Below are 24,216 nucleotides of genomic sequence, written 5' to 3' on the forward strand. Positions count from 1 at the left end.
CTTTAATTGGCAATTACAAAACAGCTATTTTTAAATTTGTATACGCGTAAAAACGATTAGATTTAATTTTGTAGTTGTAGTAGTCTGTAGTTTTAAGGTTCTCTTAGTACTTAGTATATAAATTTCTTCGCGTGGCTTCAACCCGATAACAATACAATAGAATTTGATCTTTGACGGGGCATTGTTTAAAAACATACGATTTCTTGATAAATGACATAGTTTCTTCTCGTTTTTTACAACCGCAAACCTAAAACTTATGGGTAGATAAAGGTACGGCTCTATGTTGTGGAGATTGTGAATCATCATCACTACATGGTACCTATAAAACAAAGTCGCTTTATCTGTCCCTATGTCCCTTTGTATGCTTAAATCTTTCAAACTATGCAACGGATTTTGATGCGTATTTTTTTTTAATAGATAGAGTGATTCAAGAGGAAGGTTTTAGTATATAATTTATTCGGTTTTAGACGAAGCGGGCGAAGCCGCGGGCGGTAAGCTAGTTATAAATAATTTCGATAAAAAATCTAATTGATTATTTTTAAACGTATTCATAGATTACACAGCTCAACAAAAAATCAATTTTTTTTTGTTGCTCTGGATATTTCTACAGATTTATATATTTCAAGTACCCAGTTTGCGAATGTAATCATTAAAATTATTTAATTGGCTCTAGTTTTTTTTTGTAATTTGGATTTTCATATGTTAAATTTTCTTACGGCCCTTCAGAATACGGGTTACTAACAAGTGTTTATTTTTTTGTTGAATTACGTTTTCTGCACATTTATTCGCTCAGACATAACCCTATTCTATAAAACTGACTGTAGAATATCAGAATAATAAATGGTTTCTGTAAAAAAATCATTTTTATGAACAACAATGTTCGGTTTGTATTGAGTTGAAGGAATCCAGTAGCACTTGGTCAGCAAAGTGGATAGGTAGATACCTATACGAAATTCCCTTGATGTTTTTATTAATAGTATTAGACAAATCAAGTTCATTAGGAATAATTAATAAATATGAGAATTTAGGCCTTTGAGGGAATCTAGAAGTATAAGAAGAATACCCGACGGCCCTACAGGACGGGCGTATCGAAAATTGATAAAAGATGAAAATTTAACAAAAATTTATACCTGATGCTGTTTGTAAATTATGGAGAGATATAGTATTGGTTAATTTAAGGTAAATTTAAAACACCAAATTATAAAGAAATTGCACAACAGTTGTTAAAAAACTTCATTATTTTATGAGCAAATACGAACATAAAGCTACACTTTCCCCACAGTCTCCTGGATAGATATCCAGTAAATCTGCAAAATTTCTGTGAGAAACAGGAAGAACGTATCGAAAAAGAAGTAAAAATTATCGAATAAAGGTATCAGGGTTTATGGGATCGGCACATGATGGCAGATTACTGATGGTCCATAACAAAACTATTGTCCCAAAATTAACTAAGAAGAGAAGCTTAAAAAATCTATTTCCTTGTACTATTTCATAAGTTTTAATGATTTTTCTCTATTTTTATATCCATTTGAATTAATTAAATACTAAAACAAAACGATAAGTAAGACTTTGTAATAAATAAATGATGTTAAACAAATATACCTTCTATTTCATGCTGCGTTTTAGAGTCTAATAAGAAAATTAGGATTAAAAAAAAACTAGAGCCAATCTACTAAAACCATTAATAGTTTTATATATAATATACATTAAATTATTCGAAACCACTTTCACATCCAGGGCAACAAAATCATTGTTGACCAGTGATTATCTATCTACACAACCCTAAGCAACTATTTCACTGTACGAACTATTGAATCGTAAACAATGGACTATTGTTAATTATTTAAAATAATAATTTAAAAAATATTGGAAATTTTTATTTTTTTCTTTGTATGCCATATTTAATTACCGGGGTGGGGGGGGAGGGCGACCACAAAACTGGTTGGCAACATCTGTCTATAGGATGTCTGGGATCTATACAATATATATCAGAAGTCAGATTTAGGTCCGCTATTTTTGCAAACGAACATCTCCTTGGAGCCTGCTCTAATGAAGGTAAGATTTACCCGCCGCCGTAATTAAAATACTAATGTAATATTTTCTTTATTCAAGCCTATCTTTATCCCAGTCACACAGGTTGATAAATCTTAATATGTATATACATATATAAATCTCGTGTCACAATGTTTGTCCTCAATGGACTCCTAAACTTAACCGATTTTAATAAAATTCGCACACCATGTGCAGTTCAATCCAACTTGAGAGATAGGATAGTTTAAATCTCGTTTTAGAGAAAGCGGGCGAAGCCGCGGGCGGTAAGCTAGTAGTTATAATGTATTTTACGGGGTAAAGTAGAGCTGTCGGTAGAAGTAGTTTATATCTTCAGCTGTTACAAACAAAAAAAAAACGTGCTTCTTTATAACAATGTACTTCATTTGGTCTGCCTATAGATTTATTTTTAAAAATACAATATAATTAACAAATAATAAGGTATTATTAATCTAATATCTACATTTACATGTTATTGTAATTTCCAACATGTTTATTTACGTTCATCACGATAATATTCAATAAAGTGGGAAACAAATAAATAATGATAAGATATTGTATTTGTTACTGAAGGAAAACAATGCCTGTTTCATAGATTCTCTGTTGACATGTTGAAATTTACAAGATTACTAGCTTACCGCCCGCGGCTTCGCCCGCTTTCTCTAAAACGATTTGAGATTTAAACTATCCTATCTCTCAAGTTGGATCGAACTGCACATGGTGTGCGAATTTAATTATATTTGGTTAGGAGTCCATTGAAGACAAACATTGTAACACGAGATTTATATATATTAAGATAAAACATAATAAAAAAGCTCACTAGCTTTGCGAGCTTAAATTTCACAGGGATACAAATAAAACGCATTATTTTTTTAATTTCGATTTAATTATGAACCTGGGGATTACAATTTCATCACACATTCTTATCCTAATCAGTCTATAAATTAATACGAAACAATAATAGCTAGCGCACACGAGCAACTTTGTCTCCGCAACTATTTTGTCTCTCCCACCCATGGGCTAGTAAGAAAGTGCGCGCACGTAGCGACGCAACTCCCCATAGAGTTGATGGGAGAGACAAAATAGTTGCCGAGACAAAGTTACTCGTGCGCGCTGGCTCTAAGCAATTATTAATTTCACATGGCAACTATTTTAAACACAATACATATATATCTTACTTATAATGTTATCGATTACATATAGGGAAATGATCAAACATACAGTTTCATCATTTTTATATGTATCTTATCTACTAAATTAGACTACTCTAGAAAGTTATGATACATACTATCATAATTCAGAATTATACCACATGATTATACAGTATGCCATAAAAAATATATACTTAGTTCGCTAATCTATACTCATATTATAAAGATGAAGAGTTTGTTTGCTTGAATGCGCTAATCTCATGAACCACGTGTCCGATTTGAAAAAAAATATTTTACTGTTAGATAGTCCATTTAAGAAATTAAATTACTTGTTAGCTAATACCAATAGGAGGAGCGGAGCAATGTGGATGAAACCTAAAAAAAAATTGGTCTTTCGAGTTCTCTAATTAATATGTAAATTTTTCCATTTTTTATATACGTAATTGGATTACAGTCATAGTTATCCAAGTTTAAGATTACAATAACTAACTCAATAAGTTAGGGAAAGCAAGAATTGATATTTGCAGCACCACAGGGCACAGCTAGTCTTGCAATGTATGCGTAATTATTAAGATCATCAACCATTTACTAAGTCTAGTTTACGTAGTCTTTATTTATTATAGATTAATTATTATTATTATCTAAGTATATTAAAGTAAAGCTAGATGAAAACTTATAATAATTTAAATTACCTAGGTCGAAAAATATCTCTATAATCCCAAAAAAATCGGCTTCTATATTGTATTTTTTGTTATATTTAGCCTATTTTTTCGACAGTGGTAAGTAGTCTTTTTTTTTGTTTCTACTACTAACTAAAATATTTTTAGTATTCATTATAAGAGATACCTACAGAATCGAAAAAATATCATAGCACCAAGAGTTTTATTTGAAGTTATTTTCTTACAGAAACAGATAAAATGATTAAATAGTATAGATAGTTTGGCACATTTTTAAAGAGTTCAATAACATTAAAATTAAAAAGTCATGGATTTAGTTTTTTGAATGTTTTAGATCATGATTTCAATAATGATTCATACGTAGAAAAAGCATAAATAAATACATGTAACAGCTTAAGAGAGCTAAAGCATGCAATTTCAAGGATATATTATGACACAGAGATAAGTAGCAGTAAACCGTCTTCTCACCTACCTGCAGCAGGGGCAATATTGGAATTTCACCCTTAAATGGCTCCTTAATTGTGATGTGACAGCTGAAATTGCTCCGACCATGTGCTGCCGAGATTGTTCCGATATTGCCCCTGCAGCAGGTACGTGTGTAGCCGGCTTTATAAAACCCTAAAAGTAACAACTGAATAATGTATTTCTGTATGAATTTCTATCATAACTTAACTTTAATTTTTCAGTTGCCGTCATCAGCCATTTTCTTAATAAAAAACCTAGGAATCAAATGCATCGGTAAGCAATATTCTGTAAAATGATAAACTTTTTATAGTGATGTTTTCTCTCGTTTAGTCTTATCGCTTGGCAGCAAGGTACTGAGACACGCACACACTGAAACAATAAAAAATATTATCTATTAACTATTTGTTCAAAATTCCAAACATTTTATATCATTTGTTAAAATATTACAAAAGTAAGTGAGCAAATAATTGGTTTTAGTTAATTTCAATAAATAGGAATATAGTTAATTTTTTTAATTTAAATATTTTTTTCTAATACATGATTACTTACAGAATAGAAGAGTGGCAAAAGCACAAAAAGTATAAGTGCAGCCACGTGCCAAGAAAATGCCCGCCATGTTCGCGCCAAGCATCGAACCCACTCGCCCGAACATCATTACTGCCCCCACGGCTGTGCCCCTGCGAAGAAAATATTATAATATATAGTTTTTGAATTGGATATATCAACATGTATGGATAAATATGATATTAAATTATTTTTATTTATATATCAAGTTTTTTTTTATATATTTCTTATCAGATCTATTTCATTTTCAATTCATAAATCAATGGCTGCCAATTAATTATCTCATACAGAAAGAAAACTTAAAAATTATGTATTTTATTCGTAGACTCTACGACCTATGAAAGCGAAATATAAACCAAAAAAATAACCGTAAAACAGTTTATATTGAAATAATATATGTATATATCTAATTAAACATTCCATATAAACCATCTCAGCCTATGATTTTTTTAAATAGGGTACGGTAGCTTAAATATAAATCCCTTCTAATATTATAAAATAATTATCTTGTCCGTCTCTTCCTCACACGTGAACTGAAATGATTAGGATAAAATTTGGTACAAAGATTTTCATTTGCTGCAAATGCTTAGTAAAAAAGGTTATTCAGGCAAATCCGCGGTCGGACGCTAGACTTAAATAGAGAAAAGATCACGCAAAAATCTCGCCATAAAACATTAATTAATTTTTAACTAAGTACCGTCAGTGAGGTAAATAAACGTTATCATAACATAATATTGTATAATCAATGTGTGCAATGCGGGCTTTCCCAACTTCTTCGTCAACAGGCGTTGTTTACTGAACATCAGCGCTGCACGCTGTCGTAAATATACTCTAAATTAAGAATACAGCAATAAGTACTATGGTTAGGGTTGCCACTTGCTAAGAAATCCGTATTTTTTACTATATTATATTAATAACATGACCTATTCACTGATTCATTTTAATGTACAGGTTTAATGGCGATATTGAAATACAGATTTAACGATATATTTCCAAAAAAATTAAAGTACATACGTGATATTCTGATACATAAAGTACATGTCAAGTATCATCATAATTCATTCGTTGTTTTTGCGTGGAAATAACGTAGTTGTTACATTCTCAATAACTTCCACGTTATAGTAACATTAATTAAAAGTTATAGAAAGTGATATAACAGCATAAAAAAGCATCTAAGTGAAACTTCTTTCACAAAATAGCTACAGCATTTGTAAGCAAAACCAAGTTACCTATTCAAACTTTAGGTACAATCAACAAATTTTACAAACTGACAACCCTAAAAATGGGCGTAGAATGTAACCACCTACAAGGTTGAATTTTCCTAGATCATTATTAATTACTAGCTGTGCCCGCGACTTCGTCCGCGTGGAATAGCGACTGCATAGTAGTTACTACTTTACATACAATTATTTAGTAAACACGTACTACAATAAACAATTCAAAGAATTGTTAATAGAATTTATTACTAATCTAAGCTAAAAAACTTACGTACTTTCCGGAAATCCAGGGCATTCTCCGGGGATATCCGGAAAATGCCTGTAAAATATCTGGAAAATCCCCCGGAAAATGTGTGAAAATGTCCGGAAAATATCCGGAAAATGCGTGAAAATTTTTGGGAAAAGCGTGGAAAATGCCTGAAAAATCTCCGGAAAATGTATGAAAATGCGTAAAAATGTCCGGGAAAAGCCTGGAAAATCTCCAAAAAATGCCAGGAAAATGACTGAGAAATGTCTGGAAAATATCCAGAAAAAGCGTGGAAAATGCCTGGAAAATCCCCGGAAAATGTCAGGGAAATGTCCGGAAAATGCCGGGGAAATGCCTGGAAAATATCTGGAAAATATCCGGAAAATGCGTGAAAATGTCCGGGAAAAGCGTGGAAAATGCCTGGAAAATCCCCGGAAAATGCCTGGGAAAATCCCGGAAAATAACCGGAAAATGTGTGATAATGTCCGGGAAATACCTGGAAAATGTCCGGAAAATATCCGGAAAATGCGTAAAAATGTCCGGGAAAAGCCTGGAAAATCTCCAAAAATGCCAGGAAAATGACTGGGAAATGTCTGGAAAATATCCGGAAAAAGCCTGGAAAATGCCTGGAAAATCCCCGGAAAATGCGTGAACATGTCCGGAAAAAAGCGTGAAAAATGCCTGGATAATCCCCGGAAAATGTCAGGGAAATGTCCGGAAAATGCCGGGGAAATGCCTGGAAAATATCTGGAAAATGCGTGGAAAATCCCCGGAAAATATCTGGGAAATACCCAGAAAATTCCCGGAAAATATCCGGAAAATGCGTGAAAATGTCCGGAAAAAGCGTGGAAAATGCCTGGAAAATCCCCGGAAAATGCGTGAACATGTCCGGAAAAAAGCGTAGAAAATGCTTGGATAATCCCCGGAAAATGTCAGGGAAATGTCTGGAAAATACCGGGGAAATGCCTGGAAAATATCTGGAAAATATCCGGAAAATGCGTGAAAATGTCCGGGAAAAGCGTGGGAAATGCCTGGGAAATCCCCGGGAAATGCCTGGGAAAATCCCGGAAAATAACCGGAAAATGTGTGATAATGTCCGGGAAATACCCGAAAAATGTCCGGAAATTATCCGGAAATGCGTAAAAATGTCCGGGAAAAGCCTGGAAAATCTCCAAAAATGACAGGAAAATGCGTGAACATGTCCGGAAAAAAGCGTAGAAAATGCCTGGATAATCGCCGGAAAATGTCAGGGAAATGTCCGGAAAATGCCGGGGAAATGCCTGGAAAATATCTGGAAAATATCCGGAAAATGCGTGAAAATGTCCGGGAGAAGCGTGGAAAATGCCTGGAAAATCCCCGGAAAATGCCTGGGAGATGTCTGGAAAATTCCCGGAAAATTTCTGTGAAATACCCAGAAAATTCCCGGAAAATATCCGGAAAATGCGTGGAAATGTCCGGATAAAGCGTGGAAAATGTCTGGGAAATGCCTGGAAAATATCCGGAAAATGCGTGAAAATGTCCGGAAAATGCCTGGAAAATGCCTGGGAAATGTCCGGAAAATATCCGGAAAATGCGTAAAAATGTCCGGAAATGCGTAAAAATGTCCGGGAAAAGCCTGGAAAATCTCCAAATTTGCGAAGTAATTAAAGCAGACAACCAAAAAAAGAAAAAGAAAGCTAAAATCTTTCATATTAAATGTATAAGGGATATTCATTATTCATATTTCAATTTTCATATGTACTTAATGTATGGGAGGGTTTAAAGATATTTTTTTTGATATTTCTCGATTTATTTAAATTAATTTATTTAAAAAAATCGAGAAATATCAAAAAGCACAAAAGCACACTTAACGATTAACGATTACAGGGGTATATGAATGCCTTAGCAAATGTTCGCCGTGATTATTTAAATGATCATAATTTTTTTTATTAATGAACCAATTGACATGAAATTATAAACACTAAATGACAAAAAAAAATTAACTGCAATTTTGGGTTCGGGATCAATTTAATAATAACACCTGCTAATTATTTTTTACCTATTTTCATTGTATAAAATCGTAACATAATTTCCTATATGTATTGTTCTATTAACACATAGATAATAATATCTTCCCAAGGTACTAAATTGTAATAAAAAAGTTGTTTTTGTTATTTATATCTAAAAAGGAGCTTTTTTAATAGACAGAAATAAACATTAAATTTTTATAAGTTTTATGGACGCTGAATGTAATGCAAATGGGCAAATATTAAAAGTAAAATTAGGTATTTAAAATAAATAAATGAAACAACTACCTATGTACTAATTACAGAAAAACTTCTTTTTCGGTTGAAAATTGCTGGATAATGAGTATAATTCTTTATCTCTTACCTTGGGCAGTCTGGAAGAGATCGCTAGTAAGCGATAAGACCGCCTTATGTACATACCGTGTTAATCCATTTGGTATGATTGTAAATATTTTACTTGGTGTGGTACGTATATTAAATTGATAAATAATATGTACTATCCTACGATCTGTACCGCGATAGCCATAACGATAATATAATATATAAAACAATCAGATAACATTAAAACACGAATTAAAATCATACTTGTACAGTAGTTGTGAGTGCAATATTTACGTTTCAAAATTACATTTTTTTATGGTACTAAAACGTAGGTAGATTCTCACGCACGCACGCTGATACGTGGTTGGCTGCCCCTTCTCTCATTCCCGAAAAATATACTCTAAAACTACCCAAGATTCTTCCAATGATTGTACATTAACTTTAGTCAACAATTGACCACGCGCAAGGATACTAATTTCTACTACATCCTCACGCAAATCATCAATTTTTATGAATCTGTAAATAAAAAAATCAAAAGATATCTTTACCTAATTTTATTAAAAAGCTACTAACAAATAAAATTTTATCAAGAAGTAAAGTGACCTTCTTTGGGCGTGTTATACATAAAAATAGAATTTCATCATTAACTGTTAAATGGTGTCTTGTTTGACATCAAATAATAAACATCTACCCTCACTTCACATAAAATATAAGCACCTGAAGTGGACTCTGGGAAGACATGGGTTAAAAAGATACAAATAAAAAACCCCACCAACATCATAATATTTAAATTATAAATTTGCAAGAAGCGTTAATATTATGTAAATTGATTTGATTTTAATGAAATCTCAATAGATGGCGCTGTTTCAAATTTGTCTTTATACTATTTAATTCATTAAACTGTTTCTCTACCCAAATTACGTAGATGACATAGTTTTTATTTTGTAAAGCTAGATAATAGCATGGCTTACTCGAAACCAACATTTAAACATGAGTCTTTAGATTGTACGCTGTCGTAGTACACGGAATATGTAAGAAAAATAAAGGTCCACAGCTCCTCCCCCGAAGGTGATATCATGATAATATGTTTAAACTATCCTCACCCGACCTCTCAGGAACATTAATGCAAAATTTGAAGTTAATCTATGCAGTACTTTCTGAGATTAGCTCGGAAATACATACAGACAAACAGACAAACCGACAAACAGACAAACCGACAAACAGACAAACAGACAAAAATTCTAAAAACTATATTTTTGGCTTCTATATCGATTATAGATCATGGATTATGTATTCTTTTAAAAAAATATTTAATGTACAGTTTTGACTTTCCTACGATTTTATTATATGTATAGATACGCACTACGTAAATTGCTCCGAATCATCGAAGAAATACATGTCCTAGGTTTTATTATTAGATCATGCCTTTGACCTAATTATGAAAAGAAAGAAAAAGAAAAGAAACATTTATTTATCAAGGACAGCACAACACACACACATAAAACATAAAATTAATAACATAAAAAAAAGCAAAACAATTTTATTGAAGATTTTATTGAAGTGTGTCATAAGATCCTGACAAAAAGGAGACAGCTCAGCATATGCTGCAACGTTCAGGAACGTTGCCAGCGCTGTTTTTCAGTGCCCCCCTTTATTATGAAGGCTTCGTGTTGGGACGAAAGGAGTAACTTAGGTTTACATATATAAATAAATACAACAAAAAAAAAAAAAAAAAAATAGTAAACTAATAGATAGGTACGACAACGCGACTAACAACGAAAATAAATACATAATCATATAAATACATAATACATACATAAATAATAAATATTTAGGACAATTTTCATGTAACTTTAATTTAATTTACCACTAAAACTGGATTTGGTGAGCTAATAATATACTTTTAAATTTAGATTTAAAAGTATATAGTGTTTGTAGATTCCGTAACGGCGGAGGCAGGTTGTTCCAGCATTTAGTGGCGTTATATTTAAAGCTACCCTTAAAACAAGCGGAATGGTGTTTGGGTACGAGAAGTTTATGTGCAGCATCCCTGGTGTTGTATTTGGTGTTTTGTTCACTCCTCCAAATAAGTTTTTCGAACAGATAGTGAGGCGATTCTGTTTTGACAACACCAAAGAGAAGGGATGCAAAGTGCAATTGCCTGCGGTGCTCCATGTTTAGACATCGCGCATTATTAAGGTAGGGCGTGATGTGATCCCTCGGTGGGACATTCCAGCAGAACCGTGCACATGCGTTCTGCACTCGCTGGATTACACGTTTTGTACGACCTAATAACCGGTGTCCATACATCACATCCATATAATTGAACTTTGATAGAACTAGACTATCACATAACTTGAGTCTGAGACTGGGTTCAATATATTGTCTGATGCGATATAAAACCTTAAGTCTATAGAAACAATTAGCTGATGTAGTGCTAATGTACTTCTCAAATCTCAGATTCTCATCAAAAATGATGCCCAGGTTTCTAGCCTCCTCAACACGCTGTATAGGTACCCCGTCTATGCATAAAGATACAGATGGCAGCTTATTTTTTATAATTTTGACAGTAGAGGGGGTTCCGAGTATCATGTATTTGGTCTTATTGGGGTTGAGAACAAGAGAGTTATTTTCCGACCACATTCGTATTGAATCCAAATCTGAATTCAGCTTTTCTTCTGCAACTTGCGTCTCATGTGGGCGGAATGAAATATATAGCTGTACGTCGTCTGCATAAATGTGGTACCGACACGATTTTATTCGCGTCACTATGTCTGCACTGTACAGTATATATAAGAGGGGCCCCAAAATAGATCCTTGAGGCACTCCTCGTGTTACCGCTCCACATTCAGAGAGCATTATTCTTCCATCCTCCTCTGTAACGGAAACTGTCTGAGTACGTGACGATAGGTAGCTATTAAACCACTTTACGGTCAATGAGCTTAAACCGTAATAAGTGAGTTTAGATAGCAGCAAAGGCACGTTTATGGTTTCAAATGCTCGCGTGTAGTCCAGTAATACCAGGAAAGTACCTTTGCCCTCATCTTGAGCCGATAATATATCGTCTACTACGTCCGTTATGGCTGTTGCAGTACTTTTGTTTTTTCTAAAACCAGACTGACTGATTATCTACTTATATTACCTTAGGTATTTGTCTTTTATAACGGTGTTTAAATGCGGCTAATCAAAAGATACAAAGAATAATACCTACATTGTTTTTTTTGTTACAATGAAGAAGAAAAAGGTTATGCGATAATTATGTGTAAATTTTTAAATAGAAAACAACAACAAGTATCATGTGATTATATGTGAACTAGCTTACCGCCCGCGGCTTCGCCCGCTTTGTCTAAAACCTAATAAACTATATACTAAAACCTTCCTCTTGAATCACTGTATATAGTATTAAATAACCGCATCAAAATCCGTTGCGTAGTTTCAAATATTCAAGCATACAAAGGGACATAGGGGACAGAGAAAGCGACTTTGTAGTGATTTGACTATGTAGTGATTACAACGTGTGTAGTAAAGTCACCTGCCACCCCTCATATATTTACTACGGAAAATAAAAAGTTTTTGGTTCCCGGAAAAAATATCGCATCGAATGAATTAATAGCAGTTATCAAAATAATTTATAGTTACAAGTATGATGCTTAAACACAAATGAAACATACCTCAAACTGGTTGGGAAAATTTGTACAGCATATGCGTTGAGTGGACCGATTCCCAACGCAGTAAGTTCCAGAGTAGACATGGACACACCAGCTACCAGCCTGCGAAAAGAGAGCTCATTTTAACGTAGAGAAAGTAACATAAATCTAGCGTTATACCACAGTTACGCGTTAATGTAGAGCATTTCTTCTTGCATAGAGTTCCACAAGGTAAAGTAAGAGCTCATTTCCATCATAGAGTTAGTCGGGTTAACGTAGAGACTTATAATATGGAGCTACCTGTGTAAATGTACAATAGATGATCTACATCTTTTACATATTCTTTACAGTTTTTTCTAACTCCACTCTTCATTTATCAATGAAGAGTAGAGTTAAACTGGTCCCATAGGATATACTGTATGTAACTATTGAATCATTACCTGTTCTGTACAATGCCACTGATCAAACAAGCTGTCCCGACCACCGCGTACATGGATATCAGCAGCGTCTTCTTGGACAGCGGGCTGAGACTGGCCAGCATTACCAGCGCGCCGTATATCAGCGCTGTGATCACTGTTATTTGGAAGGTTTCGTAGGATATACTGCAGGATACTGTGTGCGTCTGGAAAGTAAGGTGGAAAGAAGAAAACATTTAGTACGGTTGGATTTAATGTTATTAGTATGGTATAGAAAGTATACTATAAAATGTTAACTGTTGCCATCTAACAAATGTATTAAAAAACTATTGGGGCAGATTGTTTTGTATGAGAAGTAGTTCGATATTATGTAAATTGTAATTGTAAATAAAGAAGTGAGAAACTATAAAACGTCTTATGGAGCAGTCTAGATAGATTGACGCTGATTCGATTCGTTTGATAGTTTCAGTCGCATTTCTTATCCTAGCTCCAAAACTTATATAAATACTTACAGAATTCTGAATTTGGTCCAACGCTTTACAAATAGACGCAGTTTCGTTCGCCGATTGCCTCATCAGGGTGTTGATCGTGTGTGGTGTAAATAAAAATAAGCCGTTTAACCTGAAATAGAGGGCAAAGTATGATAAGATACAATATTATTCTGTTGAGATACAATATTATTCTGTTGAGATACAATATAATAAATGAAAAACACGTGATTTTAGGGATTATATTGTTTACCTGATGGTGGGCTAAATTTGGTATAAAAATATTATTAAGCAGGTTTTTATACCCTTAAATTATTAAAGATCAAAATAAATAAATAAAAGTGTCCCATGTTGACCTGGAAAATACTTGAATTTTGACAGTACAAATGAAAACAAAAACTTTGTTGTTGTTAAAATCTACATCAGTTTTATTTACACGATGCCTTATCAAGTACTAAGAAACTTGATGTTCATGTACAGTTTTCTTTTTATTTGCTTGATAAAATGAAAATAAAAACCATTTCACATAACGGTACGTACGAGAGACAAAAATATTTATTATCGAATATAAAAAGTCAAAGGTATTCGTACGATTGCCATCTCGGTTGAACCTTTGAATCATTCATTGGTAATTTAGTAATAATTGTATGCGATATATTCTTTCTTATCTTTATCCTGGCTAATATAATAAATGCGAGAGCTTGTGTGTTTGTCCGTCTTTAACATCGCAAAGAAGCGATTGCATTGTACGATTTTTGGGTCATAATATGTATACAGATACTTAGAAGGTTAAAGAGTCTTTTTTATAGAGATAGCAACTTTTTACAGCAGTGAATTAATTTATTAATTTCCATAAAAATTTCCTTACACAGGTGAAACTGCGAGCGAAAAACCGTTACGTTCTTAATTCCACAGATTATAATCAAAGATACGCCCCTCAGTGATTATTATCAGTAACTGGAAATCAACACAATCGGAATCGAAATTTAAATACTCATATATCTATATAAGCTGATTAGTTCTTTGACTGTTCGTATTTGGTTCGTATCTTTGTCTGATTACATTTCTTTGAATGTTAAATTTTTTTTATATGTCAATCATTTTAAGGATCTACAATTATAACATACAACTACTATAGAAGAAAGTAGCGGTTTCATTGTTAGCACATAATATTATATGTAGAGCTTATAGCACTCAGAGATCACGTAGTCCAGTAGTTCCTGAGATTAGCGCGTTCAATTAAACAAACTAACAAACTATTTAGCTTTATAAATACAGATGTATGATGTGGGGCCTGTATTCCTTCTATGAGAGCAAAATAAACTACTGATGAAGATGATGAAGAAATACTTACAATGAGAATAAACCCAGCATCAGGAATCCAATAAGTAGCAGCCATTGCACATGAGGGGGTTTCAATAAATCGATGGCTGATGTTTTTGACTTCTTTCCAGATTCGCAGCTCTGACCGTCGGCTTTGCTTCGGTCGTCCGCAGACTTCTTGAGAGAGGTTACCTGTAAATAAATATTTGTCGTGTGTTATTTTCAGTGATCTTTAAATCTTGAAACTGCTGTCGAATATGTACCTATATTATTAGTGTTTATATGCATTTAAAATTTAACGTGACTTATTACCCTTATCCCTATACAACAATTTGTGGTTGGTGAATACGCTATTTTATGATGGCTCTACTCTCTACAACTCTCTTTCCTCAATATTTGGACTGTTATATATAAGACCTAATTCGACATTGACATTCATTACCTACAACATAATTTTTATCAATTTAATTACCTACCTAATAATGATTACGTAATGCCATTAATACCTTGTATTCATCTGGGTCCAGTCCAGTGTTGAAAGAAAATATATGCGCCAAGACGTTCAAAGCCTCGTTCTCCTTGCCCTTCATCATCAGGAACTTGGGGCTCTCCAGGGTCTGCGTCATCCACAACGATGAGAGGATTAAAGGCATTGAGTACGCGATAGTGAGAATGCGCCAGGGTCGTAAGTACACGGATTGCAGTTCCCAGTCTATGGAGAATACTATCCAGGCAAGGACTGGAAAATGGTTTATAGTATTAACTTAATACAATTTAAAGAGCAGTTATTTATTTATAGTTTTATGTAATTAAAAAATCCAGTTATTTATGTGTTCTGGAAAAAATGTAGACGTTAATATAAAATTTGCTACCGTTATGCTGGTTAAAAATTGAAATAAACTTTTGAACGAGTATCTTATGAAAAATTTACACTTGTTAAAAAAAGTTAGAAATTTTGATGTCGCAGTTACTCGAAGTATAAGTTTAAGTAATTCAACCTATAACTTATTTTATATATGTACCTTTATTTAATAGAATCGCATTCTAATCGATTGCTTAAACCTTCAAGATTCTATCAAAAATTCAACTATTTCGACTCTATGAGCCTAAGAGGAATCTAATAATTAAAATGAACCCGACTCACTTGGACATAAAGACGCCACCAGCATCAGTGAAGCATTGCAGGTGAGAACTGCCATGTCTCGTCTCATCTTGGGCATTAGTTCTCCAAGAAATGCAAAGCCCAGTGAAGATGGGCATGATAAACTGTAATTAAACATTTTTTTATTATTGAAGTGAAACTTTTTTATCGGGGTTGGAAAAAAATTTAGTGTAACATTTTTTCGTTACGCGTGACATTTTTCCGATACGCACCATCTTTTTCTTATCCCTACCACGCGTGATTCGACGTATTTCTGTTAAGTTAATATAGTAAATTATTTTTTGAAAAATAAGGTCATAAAGAAGTTTCACTTCTTACGTGTGTACACTAGTACACGCACACATTTTTTTTATAAGACCGACACCTTAATATGTGTTTTTTTGGTAATTTATATTATGAGGAATATGCCATTATTTGTCAGTTCCTGCTCAATTTTTCTGGCAATTATTTAAGTGCGAATTAAAATTCAAGTGCTCAATTACTGAAGGGAATTTTAATTAACATAATATAAGTAAGTACATAATCTGTGTCAAAATGAACGTAGAGCGCGAGTATGTTTTAATATTATATTTATTTAACCCTATAACCTGTAACTCCTGGAACTGGAACTCAAGCGAAAGTTTTATAAGCATTTATACAATAAAATATTCATTTTATACTTACAACAAAGATCCTATAAACTTGCATAGAGCATACGTTAGAAGACTAGGCATGAAGGCAGCTAAAAGTCCAATAAGCCCTGATAATAACGTAGACACTATGAGCACTGGCTTTCTGCCTAGAGCATCTGCTGTTGGACCCCAAAACGGCGCTGTTAATATTATACCTGAAACATGATTTTTTTTACTTACACATATGCTGATCGAAACTATTGCTTGTTCTAATTTTTAACCTTTTTTGCATGAAAGATTAGCAAAAATACGTGTTCTTTAATATTTATATTTTTTATCCTTGATGGATTAATTATATATTTCAAACTGGGCTTAAATTCATATGGAATATCTTACTAACGGTTAGCCAATAAAATAATTTATGTATGAAATATATTATAACCCACCGATAACATGTTAATAAATGGCACATGTATTTGATCTCCATATTTGAATTTAATAAACCGTACTGTATCTGTAATTTAAAACCTGTTATATTGGCACGTACCTATATTGGGTATGCTGGTTATTATCCCTCTCATATGGTCCGGTAGATCCAGATCGCAAGCTGCAGATGGAAGTAAGAAGGCACATCCAATCATCTCCAGAATGGCAGCGCCGAGAGTAGACACCATGAGAGCGCAGTGAAAGACTTGATATTTTCCGGCGCCTGTGGAAATTTATTAGCAAATATGTTTTAATAAAACATTGCTTTATTTCTTTCTACGAAAAACGTTTATTTATATTCATGGCATTCTTGTGATCTATAAATAACTAGCGGTCCGCCCCGGCTTCGCCCGTGGTACATATTAACGTTTTCTCTACATAAGAACCATCCTCGTACTTCAAGGAATATAATAAAAAAAGAATTATCGAAATCGGTTCAGCCGTTCTCGAGTTATGGAATTACAACGAAAAGTGGCATTGATTTTTATATATTAGATAAATGAGATAAAATATCTAAATAACATGTTAATTGGTTATAATAAATTATTAACAAATCCATTTAATCTATGTTAATAAAATGAATTTGAATTTGACTTAATTTAACTAATAATATAGCTATTCAAGCAAAAGAAAATTACCGGTAGGTAGTAGGTAGTATCTATGTTTCATAAGTAGGTATGTGTTTATAACCTTTTTCCTTTTCTAAGACTTTTATATTATTTTCATCATTATTACCTATTACGAGATTTTATAGTACCTATATTATATAGATAGATATTATAGTACCTATACGATGAGAGATTGGACACACCTATTTTTAGTTAATTACATATTCAACTTGTTATTATTAATATTACAAGTAAAACTAATAACGGTTTTGTCCTATTTATATAAATTACAGCTTAAGAAACTAGTATGACCAGTCAATAAAAACTTATCGAGTATTTTAACAGCAAATAATTAAATTCTGCTAGTAAATCATATGTCCGTAAATGACCTAATATTTAATATTTTCTTTTGAATTTTCTCATGCATAAATTATTGGTTTTATCTGAAAGACTCGCAAGTAGCTGAAGATTTCACATTCAGAATATTATTTGGATAAATAGTTTAACTGAAAAAGTTCCATCTAGTTCTAGCTTCCTTGTTAGACAACTTCGATGTCAAGCGCATATCATAATTTTCATAAATAAATATCTGACCAGTGTCATTGGCGATTTACTTAGGTGTCTAATAATAATAAAAGCTTGTAAAAGACTTGTATTTTCCGAATCTATACTTATAACTGCCCAGTGTCATTGGCGATTTACTTAGGTGTCTAATAATAATAAAAGCTTGTAAAAGACTTGTATTTTCCGAATCTATACTTCTATACTTCTATACTAATACTATAAAGAGGAAAGGTTTGTAATTATATATGTACCTATGTATGGTTTTCAGGCATAAGCTACTGGACCGATTTTGATGAAATTTGGCACAGACAATCTTTAGACCCTGAGAAAGATCATAAGCTACCTTTTATTGCGAAATATGTGCCACGGGCGAAGCCGGGGCGGACCGCTAGCATTTATATAAACAGAATAGAATTTCCAAAAAATTATTCTACTTCAATAAATTCTCAGCTTCTAATCCTTTTAGTAATTGGGCGCTGACATGTCAATCAGTTAGTAAAGAAGTTTTCCCATTTAAACATTTAGATTGATTCCTAAATTTTAAACCTGCACATATCCAGTCTCTCAAAATGCACGAATTGGTAGCATGCATTAAATTAGTTGTGAACTAAAAGGGCGTAAAATCGCCAATGTCTTGCCTAATACAGGCACTCTTAAAATCACGTTTTACAAGCAATTTAAATCGGCAATTATTTCACAGTCTAGCAGTTTTGTAAGTGCTAATTATCGAGTTATTTATTGCTATTTAATTATAGAGTTTTAGTCTTTCTTAATAATTTTAACTAAATATAAGTCATTTTCGCGAGAAGGGATCTCTTTATTAACACAATGTCCAAGATATCATTTAAATCTGATAATATTATTATAGGTACTAATATTTAAATTTAGCAAAATAAATACCGACAATTTTATACTCGTACATATAACGGAAAAACCTACATCACTCATATTTTTAGGAACGAATTTCATAAAATGTTTCGTGTACGTGTGAAATCGGGAAAAACTTTGACGTATGAGCACAGAATACATAATAGTAGCTAACTAGTATGAGTGTAAAAATTTGGTAAGGTCAACAACACATCTTCAAAGAACGAATTTTGTGATACTGAATAAAAGATAATTATTTATTTTTGTGTGAGTTATGCAAAAGTAATTATATAATGTTTATAGCTTATGGAACAGTCGCAGGTAATATCTAGTTAATAGCCAGGCCACACAGAGCCAGCAGCCTCGCGAAGCAACTGCTGTTCGAAGTAGCACGCTCAGTGTAACAGAGGTACGCCTAAGTACAACCCACGTCCACATAGACCAATCTGCTATTCGCAGCAATTCCTTCGCGAGGCCTCTTCTTTTCCTCGGGTAACACGCTTTCCTCGGTCGGAGGCTGCTCACAATATGTATACCCGCTTATTTAAGAGCTTAAATGATTAAGAGTAAGTAGGTAGTTAGATTATAATTACACCTTACCGAATCAAACTATCTAGGACATTTTAAATATTTCTAGCCGTTTTTCTATGTACCACTTCATTTATCAAATGCATATGAAGTTACGAAGGCGACCAACTGGTTTAGGAAACTGCAACCGGACGCTCTGACTAGATGGTTTAAATGTCTTTGAACTGTATAATTCATTTCACGGTACATTCAACTTATTCTCTCTTTTCTTTAATGTAATTTTAATGATATTAATCTTACCCAGGCATTTTGTTATTTTATTTTTAGGGTCGCCCGGCGCTCGGTATACAATCTTTTTATTCTAACACATCTTACTCACGTACTGCGGTGCAAGCATGCAACAAATTTGTACATATTGTACTACAGAAACAACGGTACCGATCATATGTATCATCACTATACCACCATCATCACTGACCACACATGTTACTATCTCTACATAGTTTAAAATAAGTCACTTCCCGCTATATGCCCGTCTCTATGTATATCTATACGTATATGTATATCTTTAAAACTAGGTACCCAAAAGACTTGCGGGTTTTTTACAAAACGGCGTGATGCTCGGGAAAGTTTTTAGTTTAGTAGGTAGATATAATATAATTTGTTAAGTTTTAAACAAAGCAGGCAAAGCTGCGAGTGGACAGCTTGTAATCGTATAAATAGGTAACATGAAGATCATGTTGTGTTACACATACTTGCTCTGTAAAGATAAACCCCAACAGATAAGTGATTCCTGTATCCCTGGACATCCATCTGGACAAGAATGCCAATCTATACTAATATTATTGGAAATTATAGGAATTAATAGGAAAGGTTTGTATGTATGTATGGTTTTCACGCATAAACTACTGGACCGATTTTGATGAAATTTGGCACAGACAATCTTTAGACCCTGAGAAAGAACATAGGCTACCTTTTATTGCAAAATATGTACCACGGGCGAAGCTGGGACGGACCGCTAATCACTTATATAAACGGAAAGGAAAACGTCGCGTAAAAAACTGAACTAAAATGTAGTTCCTGAATTCATTCATAACGTAATATGATCACAAAAGCAATTACCAAACAAGCATGCAATATGTTCCGCTCGATGTATTTACAATTATACCTATAGCGTGTTAATTTCGCATATTAAAATTAGGTCTAATTAGTGTCAGATAGTAAATTATCTAACACTGTTTAGTCCGAATTGTACCTTGAAAATATCGAAAGATGTGAATAATGAGCTTTGTTCAAAAATATTTGTAGGTACATGTCGCAGCAAATTAGCTGAATCGGACGTTTAATTAAGTATCTAGGCTCTATATATTTAACGGCGGCATATTTTTAACTTATGCTTTACGACCATAATGCTTTGTAGAGACGAAGAAAAGCTAAGACGCATGGGAAACATTATATTATAACCTACTAACCAGTCGCCAAAATAGACACAAAGACATATAAAAAAATTGTCATACCGTTTCGAAAGTCTTTAGTACATAAATACGAGATGCATATTACGATATTATATAAAAGCTTAAATAAAGAAGCCAATATAAATAATATAAATAGGTACCAACATTTATCGGAAAATGGCTTTTCCATTTATAACAAGTTTCGAGTTATCGTACTTTTGAATATTCATATCGAAATAATACAGATAATATTATGTCCTAGACCTTAAAATTTGAATATTTATGTTGAGAACCTGGCTTTATTATTATAATATTTATCATCTTTATTCATTTAAAACTAAGTACACTGGGAGAGCAAAGCTGGATTGTTAATTATACGCTCTACCTGTCTCACACGTATTTATACTGCCAATTGCATAAATATATTTTTCTATTCTGTGGTATTATTTAAATTTCCAATTATTGATTAATTACGACCCAATTACATTAATTTATAAGTTTAACCTTCTAGTTCCATTGCTATTGGAACTATGTATTTGTAAAAAAATAGCATAGTAGAACTAATTTTCGGTAAACATGAGAAATTTTAATGTAACTTACAATTGCGCATAATATAGCAGTTTTCGAATGAACGCAGACCATTGTTTTGTCTATAATACTTTTTTTATAATAAAATTACTTTTTCAGCATGCGCAGACCGCATACGGGTAAATTTTACCTTGTTGATAGAATCTTGAATAAAAAGGTTAAAGTAAGTTGGAAAACGGAATGAAAAGTTAAATTTATGTATTCCTATTTGTTTTACTTTCGATAAATAAAACTTCACGTTGCTGTCACCTAAAAATTATAGAGAAGAGATAATTTAAATTATGTTTTAATATTAATAAACATTGATTTGTGAATACTTAATTGATTTCGCGCTAAACTAAAACGGATTAGAACTATTAAAATTCAGTAAATATCCGACAGTAAGTATATTGACATATTCCAAAACCTACATGTCAAAAAGGACAGTAATGTTGATTGGATTTAATTAGCTCTTAAAAAACGTTTAACTCAAGTAAGTTATGTGGGGAATGGTAATTATTTATTTGGACATAGTACTTCTTGTTAACCTGCATTTTCCGAAGTGGAATATGTTCACTGAAGTTAATTTGAAATAAATTGAAATGTACAAGAATCTTTTTGTGTGGTGTTTTATAAGAGCTAGCGCGCAAGTTGAGCAACTTTTGTCTCCGCAACTATTTTGTCTCTCCTACCTCTATGGGCTATGTAAGAAAGTGCGCGCACGTAGCGACGCAACTCCCCATAGAATTGAGGGGAGAGACAAAATAGTTGCGGACTTAGGTTGCGGAGACAAAACTTGCTCTTGCGCGCTAGCTCTAAGAGGGAGGCTATGTTTCACACTAGAAAACCGATACCTCTGAAAATATTACTGGCTTAAAAGAAACCAATATGAAATGTTACAGAAAATTTTGTGAAATTTTAAACTGAATGAAAAATAGGGACATGTCTGGTTTTTAATACATACTTACCTCTTAAGAAACTATGAAACTAGGTAGTTTTACAAACAGAAAAACCTTAACCAAACCTTACGACCATGAGGACGTAGTAGTCAGAAAATTGTAATCTTCTTATATATAAAAATGAATCGCAAAATGTGTTGGTAAGCGCATAACTCGAGAACGGCTGAACCGATTTCGATAATTCTTTTTTTATTATATTCCTTGAAGTACGAGGATGGATCTTATGTAGAGAAAACGTAAACATGGACCACGGGCGAAGCCGGGGCGGACCGCTAGTAAAATAATAAAAGTAGTTCTCTATCAGAGTATAGTCCTAAAATTTGCAGTTACACTAAATCGAAAAGTACCGGATATGAAAAGCTGTAAAAACCTCTTCAATTTACAGTCTTAGTACCTAGTGTAAATTTAATTTCGAGCGGTTTTTCAAACCCACGAGTGAATTTAAAATTAGTTACTCAAACACACGCCGTCTCATATATACCTCTATTGCTTAACAAACGTTAATAATATTATATTATGTACTTATGTAGTTTCTAATATATTAAATAAACAAACAAAAAATACATGATAATGTTATAATAGCAAGCTAACTCTGCTCTGCCCTGCGGATTTACCCCCATTGCTCCGCTCTTATTCATTTTAGCGTAAATGGACTATAATATAACAGTGAAACTTTTTTTAGTTCCTGAGATTAGAATATTCAAGCAAACAAATAAACTCTTCAGCTTTATTAGTATAGAATTAATTCGATGAATGTGGATGTGGCAAAAAAGAAAAAATAAATTGTATCGTTTTTTTCAGATTCATTTATTGCACAACTGCATTATAAGAACTGCAATGTTTTCTATATTCATATATTATGTACGTAGGTATGTTTGTGAGTTTCATCTTAATGTCATCTTATGTTTAGCTTATTATTAAGTACATCATTATTTTAATTATAAATATTAAGTATCTAATAAACACACGATTTTTATTTTTACATACATGTAATTTTAAAAGTAGCCTGTTTCGTCCCTATAAAATATAAATACAATAATTTTACTTGACGATAATATTTATGAACAGATGTTTTTTTTTCCTTCGAAAATAACATAAACAGCAAAATATCGATGGAGACGGCTAAAGTGCGTCACTGAATTCAATATTTCTTGTTTTTCTTTATACTTATAAATGAAATAAGTAGGTAAGTACTTAGTTTATCAATATCTTTCTGAAATTTAAATTTTAATATTTTTGTGCAGATAATAAAATATTTTTATGATATTGTAATTCCACTTTTGAATACCTTCTAAAGAAATAAAAATAAAACATCAAATATCAAACAGCTAAATATTGTATACATTACATGGCATTGCATTTTCCTGTACCTAAACCTATCTAGAGAATTTTTTTTCCCCATATAAAAATGATTAAATTTTTACCAATTTTTTTCATAAAAATGAATAAATTAATTGGACTGATCAAAGACTTACCAGCAAGATCCAGAGCGGTCTCTAGATCAGCTTCCAGAACACTTTTATCCGGCTTTTTTCCTTCACGGGCCTTCATGGTGCTAAAACACAATACAATTTAATAAACACCACTACATCACTATATATTTTTGGACAACACAGTGACACATTAATGTGCTAATAAACGGATAAATATTAGGTTTAAATTTAAGTCGTTCTTATAAATTTCTTGTTAATTTAGATATTAGATCTTACATGAAGGGAAGTGGGCACATTTTGAAACGCATTTTGACTAATTTTTTTAATACTTCAAGCACCCCAAACTAAGTGTGTTTAAGCCGGTCGCAAAGGAATAACTGATTCAGCAATCATAATATTTTCTATC

At 32.8% G+C, this 24,216-nt stretch overlaps 1 protein-coding gene across 1 annotated transcript; it reads right to left on the minus strand.

The window, feature by feature from the left end:
- Positions 1 to 3,956: 3,956 nt before the first annotated feature.
- LOC123694925 (organic cation/carnitine transporter 7-like) lies at positions 3,957 to 24,216 on the minus strand. Its single transcript, XM_045640557.1, has 12 exons — positions 24,087 to 24,216; positions 23,853 to 23,932; positions 16,892 to 17,053; positions 16,397 to 16,559; positions 15,716 to 15,837; positions 15,078 to 15,310; positions 14,603 to 14,763; positions 13,273 to 13,381; positions 12,785 to 12,966; positions 12,369 to 12,467; positions 4,892 to 5,019; positions 3,957 to 4,711 (listed from the first exon to the last, which is right to left on the minus strand). The coding sequence occupies exons 1-12, from the start codon at positions 24,116 to 24,118 to the stop codon at positions 4,647 to 4,649; spliced, it is 1,536 nt and encodes a 511-aa protein (XP_045496513.1). The 5' UTR covers positions 24,119 to 24,216; the 3' UTR covers positions 3,957 to 4,646.

This window comes from Colias croceus, chromosome 10 (assembly GCF_905220415.1).
Source record: "Colias croceus chromosome 10, ilColCroc2.1".
Taxonomy (NCBI): domain Eukaryota; kingdom Metazoa; phylum Arthropoda; class Insecta; order Lepidoptera; family Pieridae; genus Colias; species Colias croceus.

Bases quoted from the DNA above. Each gene is read 5' to 3' on its own strand.
- LOC123694925 (XM_045640557.1), bottom strand. From the start codon at position 24,118: ATGCGTTTCAAAATGTGCCCACTTCCCTTCAT. The intron at 15,838-16,396 runs GTAAGTATAAAA...GTTTAATTACAG, and splicing joins AAGTTTATAGGATCTTTGTT to TTTATCATGCCCATCTTCAC. The intron at 5,020-12,368 runs GTATGTTTCATT...TTTTCTTCGCAG, and splicing joins ATTTTCCCAACCAGTTTGAG to GGGCACAGCCGTGGGGGCAG.